Source organism: Harpia harpyja, chromosome 12 (assembly GCF_026419915.1).
Source record: "Harpia harpyja isolate bHarHar1 chromosome 12, bHarHar1 primary haplotype, whole genome shotgun sequence".
Taxonomy (NCBI): Eukaryota; Metazoa; Chordata; class Aves; order Accipitriformes; family Accipitridae; genus Harpia; species Harpia harpyja.
In genome coordinates, this window is record NC_068951.1 from 30,061,237 (window position 1) to 30,074,787 (window position 13,551).

General features: G+C 37.3%; 1 protein-coding gene across 34 annotated transcripts in view; it reads right to left on the bottom strand.

Annotated features, from left to right (window-relative positions):
* Positions 1–13,551, bottom strand: part of DLG1 (discs large MAGUK scaffold protein 1) — a 173,225-nt gene that overhangs the window by 37,576 nt on the left and 122,098 nt on the right. For all 34 annotated transcript variants that reach the window (XM_052803494.1, XM_052803492.1, XM_052803501.1 and 31 more), the window contains 3 exons: positions 10,436–10,562; positions 8,042–8,198; positions 6,762–6,864 (listed from right to left, as the gene is read on the bottom strand). In XM_052803494.1, coding sequence (XP_052659454.1) covers positions 6,762–6,864; positions 8,042–8,198; positions 10,436–10,562 — 387 coding nt within the window. The remainder of the gene's footprint in view (positions 1–6,761; positions 6,865–8,041; positions 8,199–10,435; positions 10,563–13,551) is intronic.

The following is a 13,551-nucleotide window of genomic DNA, read 5'->3' on the forward strand; positions in this document are numbered from 1 at the left end:
TGAGTAGAACCAGGTACAAAAGAAGCAGGAACAAAAGTTTGACCACGCAGAGACCACGTACCCCAAAACAGGGTAAACTTTGTTTTTTAATTATTTTTTTAAGAATTTTTCATTTTGTGAAATTGATATGTACTGATCTTCTAAACCACCTTTGGTTAAGACAATGCATGTTCTCAGCTAGAAAGCAAGTGAAGCTCATCCTCTTGATACAAAACAAATACTGAAAACTAAGTTTTGCAAAAGCATTATTGGCTTTCTGCTACACTACAGCTGGACTTTTACAAACAGAAGATCTACCACATATTTCAAGGCAAATGCTTAGAAAATAATCTTAGCTTATACAAATGAAAGTGCTACCACTTCCCAGAGCTTAGTTATTCTGTTTTAAATTCCACTAGAAAAGAGTGCATAGATGAAGTGTCGCAAACAGAAAAATTGCCCAAATACTGGCAATTGAAAGGTAAGCTCTAACAAAGCTCCACCCACCCCTCCTTTTTCTTTTCTTTGACTCATTTGTATTAAAGATAAGAGATAATGAAATATACAAAGTTGTCATACTTGGATCTTATTTTCAGTAGATGCTTGCATTCCTTCAAAACAAAAAAAACCCACGAAAATCCACCTAAAAATCTGGCTGACAAAGTATGAGGAGTTTTGATTGAACTATGAATCTTGAACACATTTTGCAATGGAGAATCACTTATTTCCTTTAATAAAGCTGAAAGAAAAATATGTATTAACTACCTATATGAACAATGTAAGTTCAGAAGAAGGGGTTTCACAAAAAATACCTTAAAATCTTCTCTTGAGGTTTTGGCTCCACCTTCTCCTAATCTTACACTGATCCACCCAATCACCTAAGAACATGGAGCTAATCTGATCACTTAACCATCTTACTAGTCTTTCAGGATCAGCTGAATTACAAAAAGAAGACCAATGTAGTTCTAAATTCTAAATAACAGGCAGCTGACAACTCACATGAAAAAAGGACTGCTGTACTAGTTAAAATGATAATTTTATTTTTTGTACGTCAAGTGGATCCTTGGGAAACAAATTGCTGCTAACCCTGTCATGACAGGAAAGGGTATCTGAATTTTGTTCCTGTTTTGGGGGAAGGGTCAGGTGACCAATGAATGCTGATGCCAATACACTTTGCTTGCTTTTTCAAGGCCCTCCAAGAGCAGGCTTTACAGTTAATGTGTATGTAATTGCAGTTAAAGTTATATATATACTTAATTGCCCAGTTCTGATCTAGCAGAATATAACTACAAAAAAACCCAAACCAAAACAAAAAAACATTTAATCCACAAAATTATTTTCTATCTAATTTCATCCAAATATCTTTTCATACTTTTAATTTATTTCTTTCGCTATTTTTCTTATTTTTAAACACTTAAATGTACTCCAGCTTTAATACAGTTATGGTAGCCCACTGGCACCTTGTACCTTTTCAGAATGGCAAAACCTAACCTTCCAGAAATTCTGAAATTTGAGGTAACACTATTATTACGTTAACCTCAAAACACACACGAATGTTTCAGATGACCTTTTACTTGGAATGGACATAACAATGGAAACGTCAATATGAAGTGAGGGGAGAGCCCTCCAAGGGCGGTACACGTCTGGACAGTCCTATACTTCCCCCTTGCTGCTCCTCTCCTTACTACATTCTCTTCAAGCACTGAGGCTGTCACGTTCCTGTATCCCAGCTACGTGGCATGATCGTAATTCTGACCATCTCTGAATCCACGCTTACAGGAGATAGACATATATATGCAAATTGCCTACAGCTTCCTCTCATTCTTCCACACTAATATCACAATTTTTCCTTGCCACCCTACATCTGTAGAAAACCTAAAGAAGGCAGATGGCAGTGTGGCACTGAGGTGTCTCTGCAGAGCCAGGGAGCAACAGGAAAATGAAATGGCTTGGAAACCTCTACAAATGAAAATGCTCATCAAAATGCTTTTGTGTACTGGAGCAACATCACTTTCTTTGAAACTGCTGCAAGTCATGGTACTTCATTTTCGGTGGAACTCACAGTAAAGCAAAATCTCTTTTTATTTATGAATGATGTCTTGAAAGGAGATGGAAATTTGTAGTAGAAGTGGGGGAATAAGGAAAAGTTTCCAAACAGAGGAAAACAAGAACGACATCCTGACTCCCCCACCACGCTTCTACAGGATAATTCCCATTTCCTAAACTTCTGCTCTTCTCCTACCATGGATCCCTCCTCTGCAGCATCCTGCCCCAGCAGGTTCAAGCCCACTGATCTCTGCAACTAGGGAGATTTTGTATACACACGTGTGCATGTATGTACCACCGAAATATGTACAAGTACAACCCAATAGCTGACTCAACAGTTTACAAAAGTAGCTCCTAGGTAAGCTGCAAGATAAAGCATGGAATCTACAAGGAGAAAGCGTAAGTCAATTGACTACAGTTGTGGTACTACAGAAGTGGTGCCTGATGCGCAAGTCACTTTTGCAAACAGGAGAACACCTTCACATTTTCCGTTTGGCTTTTAGCTATCCCAAAGAGAGCTGGTAAGTTGCTGAAATTTGACTCTGTATAGTAGGAAAATTTTGTAAGGCATCTCTCAAATTTACTGAACACTGCCGGAAACTAAATGAATGCCCAGAAGGATATTTTTAGGAATGAGAATACATCTGTTTTCACCCAATTCTACAACCAAGGAACATTTTCGAGATTTAAGGGGAAAAAAGTCAACAGTTACGTAATTTGAGCCTGGATATAATAAAAGCAGTAGCATTCAGCCATATTAGCCTACCCCAAGTCCAGTAACTAGTGTTGATAAACCACGGATTTGAAGAGAGAGAGATGGAAAATCCAGCCCTTTCCATAACAGGAATTTTCCAAAGATTCATTTTTCTACAGCCTACTTGGGATTTCCTATGAGAGAACTGCTTGCAAAAATCCTCTTTTCCCAAAAATCTGAGGAGAAATACAAATGGTGAATTTCTGATAGAGCTAATGTGGTAGGATGTAAAAACATGAATTACCATTCCCCACCACACCTATGAACATACAAACTGTCATATATGATTACAGGGAGTTAAGTGAGTTGGTCCCAAGTGTCTTCCAAATGCTCCCATCATACTGAATCTATTTACCCAGTTATAATGAACCCTGATGGATGTCTAGAATCTCCTTGATCTGTCCTAGCTATCAGCATCTTTTACAAAATCCTGCTGGATTTATAAATATAAATAAAATATATATGCAATACGAGCAGTTATAACTGATGCTCTTCATCTTCTTGAAGACATTTGAGAAACACCAATGACAAACAATGATTTTACAAACTCTTCATTTTAATACTTGTTAACCTTTTTTTGAATAGCATAAACAAAAAGTGGAGATAATTATATATACATATATGTATATATATATAAAATTTCCCAACTTAAATGAATCAAGTGAGGGGAAAAGACGACCGTCCGCAGCTATAATTTAGGAAGTACAAAGATGATCAAAGAACATATACACTGTTATCTAGTACACTCAGTCACATGGATGGTAGTTTCTATTTGGAAAGTCAAACCTCAGACTGATAAACAAACGGTAACCTTTAAGGAAATACTCTCTTTACTAATCTCTAAGATATGAATGGTGAGTATCTAATCCAATTTACCCCCCACACCAGACCTGAAAGAAGCTGACAGCTGGAGTTCCATTCAACCTCTTTGTACAAGGAGTAAGAAAAAGGCAAGCAGAGATACCAAAGTCAGACATTAGTAACTAGAGCTCTCTGAGGTAGGTTGGCCGTGTGTCAATTCATACTTTGCCTCCAAACTACAACGGATCTCAATCTCCTAGTTACACTTTTGCTTCGTGGCATACTTCAAAAGGGTAGAGTAAGCCCTAACATACTTCCAACATCTTCACTACGAATGGAGATTTTAAGCACTATTTCAGACAGACAGTCATGCAGACCAAACATCTTAAAAAAAAGAAATTCCTTTCTTTGATTAATGTGTCAGACGTCTGCCCATAATCTAGGATAATTCAACATCTCCCACATGCATCCTGTCAAATGGGCCCTATAATTCTTTGGGAAGAGCATTCTCAATACAGCTCAACTGCATACAGTCTTGTTCTGAATGCTTCAGTAATCATGAAGCAATGAGTACAGCTCTAGGTTTGAAGTCTACAAGTGACAGTTGTTGAGAAATTTCTAAGAGGCAGTGTATGTGCATGTTGCTCTGGGCAAATCTCTGTGCAATAACTCAAAATCCCATCAGTCAAGTACCTCACTACATGTTTCAGGAAAATAAGTTATCTACTTAGACAAGTGGTAATGAAGAAAGCTGTTATTTCCAATGCAGAAAGAGCAGGAATCATCCAAAATCCTTAGTTCTCTTATTCTAAAACGAAAAGAGAGTTCTGACTTTCAGTATACGAAGGGATTCTTTTCGTTTTAAAGCCTGAATCCCTGAAAGAGAAGACTGAAAAACTGCTGCTTTTCCATGAAGTCTGGATACATTTTTTGGCAAGGAAAAAAAAAGTGCTTGTGTCCTGGAATATATTCTACCAGAGAAACATTTCTTCTGCTACTAGGAGCCACATCTCAACGTATGTCCCTGGCAGAAAAAATAGTGACCAAGAATGCCCTCTTTGAACAAAAAAAAGTAGCCAGATCCTCAAAAGGACAACTCATGGGCAAATAAAAGCACAAGTTTTATTTTTCACTAAGGTGAGGGATCCCTATGCAAGGAGCAAGAAGGTGTAACAATTTGACCCACCTGTTACAATACTGAAGAGCTACGCAGAGGATAGGCCAAACATGTATCAACAGAAGTATTTGACAATTCTGACACAAAGCCAAAGCAAATATTCCAGAACCAATGCTGACCTTATTATTCTTTCTAAAAGGAAGTCTCAGAGTGAGCACTCCTAGAAAACAAATCCTGGAACAGAGGAACCTACAAGATTCAACATGCGAACAGGATGCACACCCTCTCAAGACAATACAGGCATTAACAACATGGCCTGGCTACAAGGATTTGACCACAAACCAGACACAAACAAATCAGCTGGCCTTATTACTGCCAGAGTTCCTGGGTCAGTGGAGATAAATGATGTTGATGGGGGTGGAAGGGGAGGGGAATGTGAAAGCTAGTGTTTCAAAATCTTGGGGAGGACAGAATAAAAGAAACGTGACAGAAAAGAATAAATAAAAAATGAAGAAAAGTGTGCTGCAACCAGCTACCTAACAATTTCAGATGAAGGCAGCAATCCTGCTCAATGTCCAGTCCTGACAGATGATTATACTTGCCAGTACTGTTAAAGGAAAGGTTTAAGCAGACAAGTCAATGCAAGGAAGATTTAGTGATGGGCCATCCAATTTAGCAAAATTGGAGAAAGCTGTTGATCATCACAGTTCATAATAAGACATCAAAAATGTCTTCATATATATAAACAATAATATATGGGTTTACAGACTCAAGGTAAGCATATAAATTTAGACTATTGAATTTTTTAAAGTCTCAAATAGACAAAGGCATTTGAAATGTGCTGTAGAAATACAAGAGGACAAATATGTGTATTGTGATGACATAGTATTATTTGGCTTCTGCAGAACACAAAAGGATGATTAATCAGCATCAGCTGCAGTCTAATCTGGACCAGAAGAAATTGCTGGATAAACAGAAATACCAGCTCAGTATGAAACAGAGGAATGAAAACCTGATGGTCTCCTTAGGTCATCTGAATCAACACAACAGAGAAGGAATTAGTCTTTTATCCTCCTACCACTAAGGAAAATAAAAACACCATATTAATGGGTGAAGACAGTCGTGAAATACAAAAGTAACAACATGGTATTTCTACTAATTTCTACAAAACCAATACAGTTCTGCATTTACTGGCTTAATTTTCATGTTATGACAGTGTTAACATTTACTGAGGAAATCAAAATTCTGAACATGATCAGAGCAAGAAACATATCAAGCCCTGGCACCAACACTTGCATATATTCCTACCTGGTCACTTGCAATTATGTGTATTGGGTCTGGCTGAGATGGAGTTAATTCTCCCCATAGCAGCCCTCATAGCACTGTGCTCTGCATCAGTAGCTAGAAAGCTGTTGATAACACACCAGTGTTTTGGCTACTGCTGAGCAGTGCTGGCACAGCATCAAGGCTGTCTCTCCAACATTTTTGCCCCCCTCCTCAATGGCAGGCTGGGGCAGGGCAAGATCTTGGGAGGGGACATAACCAGGACAGCTGACCTAAACTAACCAAACAGATATTCCATACCATATGACGTCAGCTCAGATATAAAAGCTAAGTAAAGGGAGACGGAAGGGGGGCATTTTTGTCTTCCGGAGCAACCACTACACATACTGAAGCCCTGCTTCCCAGGAAGTGGCTAGACATCGCCTGCTGATGGGAAGTAGAAAATAGTATCATTTGGTTTTCTTTGCTTTCGCACGTGACCTTTGCTTTCACTTTATTAAACTGTCCTTATCTTGACCCACGAGCCTTTTGTTATATTTTCTCCCCCCTGTCCAGCTGAGAAGGCAGAGTGATAGAGCAGCTTTGGTGGGCACCTGGCATCCAGCCAGGGTCAACCCACTACATTATGCTAACAGGAATGTGTCAATATCTATTGCATTATTTGCTTCTCCTCTCCTCAAAAGAGGGGTTAGGTGGGGTGGGGTCGGAGGACACTGTAGATTATCTTTCTCCGAGTTTCAAATTGTAGAAGTGCACCTGAATGTATAACACGACCCTTACCTTCTGGACGGTACTGAGCTACAATCGTTACTGCTTGGCCTGCGTTCTTCAGGGCTGCTGCTGCCTGTTCATGGGTTGCTGCTTTTAGATCTACTCCATTTACCTACAAGTAATACAAAAAAGCAATTTATCAAAATAAATGTTTGTGTTTATCATCACAGAACACAGACTCATGAAAAAAAAAATTAACTGGACACAAACTAGTTTCCATGCCATGTGAGTTTTCCCTGTTTCCAATATTACAGGCTAGTTAATACAAAGATTACTGATCCTTACTGAAATCCAAAGTCAATAAATGCTCTCTCACAACATAGCCCTCTGTTAAGAAACAGCGTAATTGTCATAATATATCGCTTAATGAATTTGTATTTGCTAGGTCAATTTTCTTATTGTTTAAGACCTTTTTCTTTCTTTTTAAGGAGACACAGAGAATGTTATTTTCTGTGATGGTTCACCTCACCTTTCTTCAACAGGGCTTCAGGGATCTCCTTAGCCAAAGCATGCCTAGAGACCATTATGTTTAACTTCCAGTGACAAACCACACCCTCCATGGGTCTAGCCTTGTTTTCAATGCAGCAGATTTAAAAATAGTGTCAGAAAAAAACTGAAGCAGGAATGTGTGTCACATTTTAGACCAAAAGCATTTTTCATAGTTCAAACCAAAATAAAGATGTACTTTAATATCAGCATTTTAATAACAGCAGAGACAAAATTTAAGAGGAAAGAATTCCTCTTAAATAACTACCAAGTTACAATGCAATTGTCCAAAGACATGATTCTCCATAAATTAAGTCATTTCACAAAGAAACACACAAAATCTTTATGACCTTCAGTACTAATATAGAAGAAGCCCTTAGGTATGAAATGTATCTATTTAAGACTAACAAGAAGTTTAGCAGTTATTCCAGGAAGTAAAGCACCCAATTTTAGACACTACTGCCAAGTCTCTCCATCTCATTAGAAGGCTTATTTCTAAAGCCTGCATTCTTTCAATTTAGACACACACACCCCTCAGCTACCAGACTAAGATTAATGTCTTCACTGAATATTGTCACTGAATAGCTCTGAGATAGCAAAGTGCTATTTTAATCAGGTTACAGATGAGAAACTGAGGCAGACTAAAGTCCTCAAAGATACTTTGGAATTATATTGGCATCTGTTCCATTGTCCCAAATTTAGCTCAGTTAATTATATTCTTTGCATATAAATCATTAACTGGCATTAATATAAAGGGAGGGGAAAACTTCTGTTGTTTAAGTAAAAGAAGCAAGGAATCCTACGGATATTATACGATCTCCTTTCCTAAGCTCTCCACTTAGGTCAGCTGGCCCTCCTGCAAGGATGAAAGAGATGAAAATTCCTTCTCCATCTTCTCCTCCAACAATGTTGAAACCAAGACCTGTTGATCCTCGATGTAGGACGACCTTTCTAGGCTCCCTGAAAGAAAGGAATACAAAATCTTGGTCACTAGACATGAGTAAAAGTAAAATAAACAATTAGAAAAGCTAAGTTTTCTGAGAAGAGTAGTGTTGAAAATTCATTCAGGTATCAAAAGTTACACATTTCTTAAGGCAACGGCATCCTGTGTCCCACCCGCACCTCCCCGGTCCCATCCCCTCCCCCCCAAAAACTTAGACTTTCAAATAATAGCTTCCATTATTTGTACGCTTTCAATTCTGCTTCTGGATGCAACACAAAATCCCCTTCCTGTTGTTAGGTGAACTGAACAATCCAAAAGTATGTATGTATTCTAAATTCCTATTATGCTACAATCCTATTCAGTGCTAAGTGTTATTACTTAACACTTTCCAGACTGTTTGAAGAGCCTCGATATAGCTCAGTCTTATTCTATTTAATGGCAACAGCAAGCAACAAAATACTATTTTCCCTTTCTGAAACTTAAAGAACAAATTCTAATGGAAACACCAACAATGAAAAGTATCCCCTTACTGCTTTAATTTCACTCCAGTTGGTCAAGCAATAAATACAGCAAAGAACAATTCAAGAAGTATGCATAAGCCCTTTTAAAAAAAAAAAAAAAAATCGGAATTTTTTGCATTCTCAAATACCTTTGCAATTTATTTGCAGCAACTGCTATTTGAAAAAGTTAAATCTAAACCAAGTTGTTGCATTCTTTTTATAGAATCCCCTCCTGACTTGGATGAAGAGAGGAAAGAAGAAACATTGATCAAGTTGAGACAAGGCCAGTCAACTTCTAACGTAGAAACACTCCTCCCAAAAATCTACTAATCTGCTACTTGACCCAATACAAGAAAAGCATAAATGATTTCAGAAACAGACATTTCTAATAAAGCAGAGCAACTGTGCACTGCATTTGAAAAATCACTAGAGAGCACTAAAGAACAATTAATGGACATTCTTAAGTATTTGGAGACATTAATTATTAATTTATATAATAAACTAAGAAGCTGCATTTTTCCAAAACAAAAAATATCATTTAGTCTGATCTTTAAAAATCACTCCATTTTTGCACTAGCTCTTAAATCAACTTAGTGTCAAATTCTTAAATTTCACCCAGTCAGCTATTATATTCATTTATTCAGAGTACTATTTTATTACAAATAAATGACATCGTGAAAACCTATGTATATTGCTCTGGATCGCACTAATACATTAACAAAAATGCTGCAGTTAGAGAATATAAATATGCAGTATCTTTTAAAATATTACTCAAAATCTCTAAACCTCTTTTTGGAATGGAGGGAATGGAAGAGGGGAAGGTAATTTAAAGAAAATCACCTAAAGCCTTCTCTGAATAGCCCTTGCATTTCAGAAGATATCTAAAAACTTCCTTTTATAGTAATTTTAAAGGAAAGCTATAAAACTGTAAGTTCAGCAATGCTATCAGCAGGACAGAATCACTTTGGCTTATATGTCCACCTAACCCCAAGTTAAAAATAACTACAAAGACATATCCTACCTTCCAATACACTAAAATTCATTCTCCAACTTATTATACCACTTAGGTTTCAATCCTGGGTAGACCCTGCCTCAGAAACTGAGTGACATTATCCATGTCAGATGATGTTGTGACACAGAATTCAGCAACAACATACTGAAAATGCAGTATAATATCCCTACACTTGCAGAACAGAAGGGTAACAAAATCAGAAGAGCTTCCCTTTATCAGCGATGATGAACAAAAGATTAATGCAATCTACTGAATCAGTGAAGGAATGAATGGTCTGTTAATGCGAAAGGATTAAAGAGCTCTCTAGCCTTTCTGGATTTAGGAATCCATCAAATCAAACCCTTGTCAGGGGGTGGGGAGGAACAGAAAAACAAACAAACAAAAACCACCTCACAAACAAAAACAAAACAACAACAAAAAAACATTGCTGGCTTTAAAATAAGAAATAATCTCTAGTCTGCTCATACTACCATCGTAAAAAAGCTCAGTCAACTCATGGAGCACTTTGGCAGGGCGCTCTGATTTTAATGCCATTCCTGGACTGATAAATCATGTGTGTGCGCGCATGTGTGTACATATAAATATATCTAGTTTTCTCCTTACGACAATGTTTACAAGTGTTAAGAAACTAACATTTATTTCTTGAAACAAAATATGGTATTTGCTAGTATTTTGCCCACAAAGAGATCTTACAAGCTTCCCTGGTTAACTAATTTGACGTGTAGCTTTGGTTATTCATTACCTGGTAATCTCATCATCTCCAAGCATTCCCTTGGGAACTGGTGAATATCGCCCTGGTGATGCTGGGGGCAGGGACTGTCCCAGGTAGGCAGATGGAGTGATATGGTTATCTACTGGCTGAGAATAAGCTTCAAAGAGGAAAAAAAGAAAAAAAAAAAAGCAAAATAAGCATTAAGGAAAAAGAGCTGGAGGAACTGAAACAGGAGTGATCTCTTCTAAAAACAAAATATAATAGTTCAAATGACACATTATAAATATCATAGTTCTAAAATACTGTGTCACATCTACACATTCCCCAGTCTCCTCACACTTTAAGTCAGTAAGCAAATATTTCAGTTTGATTGTGTCTCAAAAAAACCTTTTTTAGAAACAGACACTGTGGATAGCTGAAGCCCATGAGATCTGGAGATTTATCTGTTTTTAAAGTTGTCTTTAACTTGACTGAAGTCAATTAACAATTTCAGTTTCTTAAAATCACTACGTCAGAGCACCAGTGAAAAATAAAACATTTTAATGTTACACTTCTGCCAAACTGTCAAGCTGCCTACCTCTTTCTTTTCAATGCTTTGATGCAGAGCATCCTAGCATCTCCAGAATACTCCAGGCCATTCTGATTGGTCTGAACAGGGAGGAATGTTACATTTCTTAGACACTGAACAAAACCACCTTTAATAGCAAAGGTGCTGGCAGTGATGCTAGTATGTGCTCAGCCAACAGCACACATCAGGAAACAAAGGTAGGATTATTCCACATCCTACTCTTCAGGGTAAGAGGCATCAATTTACTGAGAGGAATAAACAAGCTAGTGCAAAAAATTTCAACTGTACTGCAAGGGCCAGTTGCCTCATTCACAGGTTCGTTGATTAAAATTAGAAAGGAGTATTAAAAGGATTTAGTCTAACCTCTTGCATAACAGGCCCCGAATCCTGTGCATGAAGTGCATATGTTTTACCTGAACCACAACACACATACTAGAAAAATTTAGCACCTTAATGATTTCAGTTGATAGAAAATATTCTACAATTCCAGGAGAGTTGTTCCAATAAACAATCAAGAGGGTGCATTATATTTCCAAGTTAGGCACACCAATTTTAAGTGTCCATTCACCAGGCATAGTCATAACCATTCTCTCCTATTACAAAGCATATTCTACAATTGAAAATCTTTTTCCTGGTGTAGGTGCTTCAAGCTTCGAGGCTGAAACATGGAGGGTGGGGACACTTGACAGATGCAACATTATTAAAGTTGCCAGACTTCTCTGCTCTTATTCACTTGCTGTATCTGGTGTGGTGCCTGACCTTTGAGGATTTACACTAAGCTTTTTAACTGAATAGACATGACATAGATTGTAGAAGCGACCTGTATATTCTCCTTTTTTGTTTTTCTTTTTAAACCACTGGCAGAATGTTCGGATCATATACGAACTTCGTCAAAAGTATTTTTATATGATAGATTTGCTAAATAGCCAGCTTTCAAACCACCCAACCTGCGCTGGATTGATTCTGTATCATTCTAGATTCCTAGTTAACCTGTGTGCAGCAAATTCCATACATGGAGTATGTATCACATCAACATGGTCTTACCCCAATCAGTGGTTTAATAAAAGAGGTACCAAGCCAGATAGGAAACCCCTATAGCACCTTAATGCCTGGCATGTAACATCTGGTATCATATCTGATTAGCCAGACTGCTGCTTATTCTTTAAAGCTTTGTCACAGTACTAGAGCTCTTTCAGTTTTCCAGAATGCATTTCAGCAAGCATTAAAATCCACTATTAACAGCTTAGGTAGTTTAAAAGCACTAGCTGATAAAGTAATTAAGTTATGTTATTCAGACACACCAGCCCTCAGTGAGTTGCATGCTGTAGTCTGGGACTGTACAGAACTTTTGGAAATTGCAACTCTGGATTCACAAGTGGTTTCAGCAAAATTAAAAAAATGAGTGCAAGAGGTAGCCTGTCCCCTTCTACAACACAGACAAAAGGACGCTTCCTCAAGTTAGCTTCATGAGGTCTACAGCAAAGAGAACATTGCTTTTGCTAAAACCAAATGATCAACAAAAGCATTCATATTTGAGAATTCCCTAATAATAAGGAGTTGTTCAAGACACAACTCCTAAAACCATTTTTTAGAACAGCTGTAACACATATACATGGCACCTTCATCCTTCTGCTCCCTGCAAGGATTTGAAGACTATAGATCCCACTACTTAATTCTTTCTGTCTGCCTTGGCACAATATTTAGCTTCTATGCACTGGTTACAGATTTGGACAGTTTACTGTCAATTTCAAAACTTGTTTTTTAGCCACGTTAGAGTTTTGGCAACAGATTTTCACAATGATTACCAAACCATACGGCAATATCTACTTTTCAATGGAAAAAAACCCCAAACACATGTATTTTAATACAATATAATATTGTATTTTAATACAATATTTCCATGTCACTGTATATACTTTTTGTTTAAAGCAAATGATACTTTAAAAAATGACTAGTGTACATACAGTTATTTTGATTTTCCTCAGAAAATTTTACAGCTAAAGCACAAAAAAAATGGAATGCAGACTTTATGAGTGCTTTTCCAGTTAGTGGAAAACAGGTTTTGATTAAAAAACCCTAAACAACTGTAGCACAGTATAGCAGCTCTGTACATTCTGTTTATGCACTAAATTTTCTCATTTCACAAAATGAATTTACAATTGCTTTTAGCAAGTCAGTGGCAGCTATAAATGATGCATATTTTATAGGAAGCAATCAGATTTTTCATAAAAAATTCTACAGTCGTTGACTTACAGTACTTTTCGGTTTATTGGTTTTAGGGTTCCTAAAGCTTTTAACTGCATCATGTTCAGAAACTTACATACCATCTAACACTGTAACATATTCTTATTTTTTAAATTTTGTATTCTCTCACCATATAACTCAGCTATTGAGCAATATAAGTTTTATTTCAGACCCGTGGACCGTTCCACGTCAGCACTGGCTACATCGTTTATAAAGTTCTACACACGCTACTTGCTTAGAAAAGTCAGGTCCTTTCTCAAGGCTGGTATTCTCAGCTCTAAGGAAGCAAACCTACAAGGCATAAAAAGGCTCTCTATGGAGTTCCTGCAAAAAA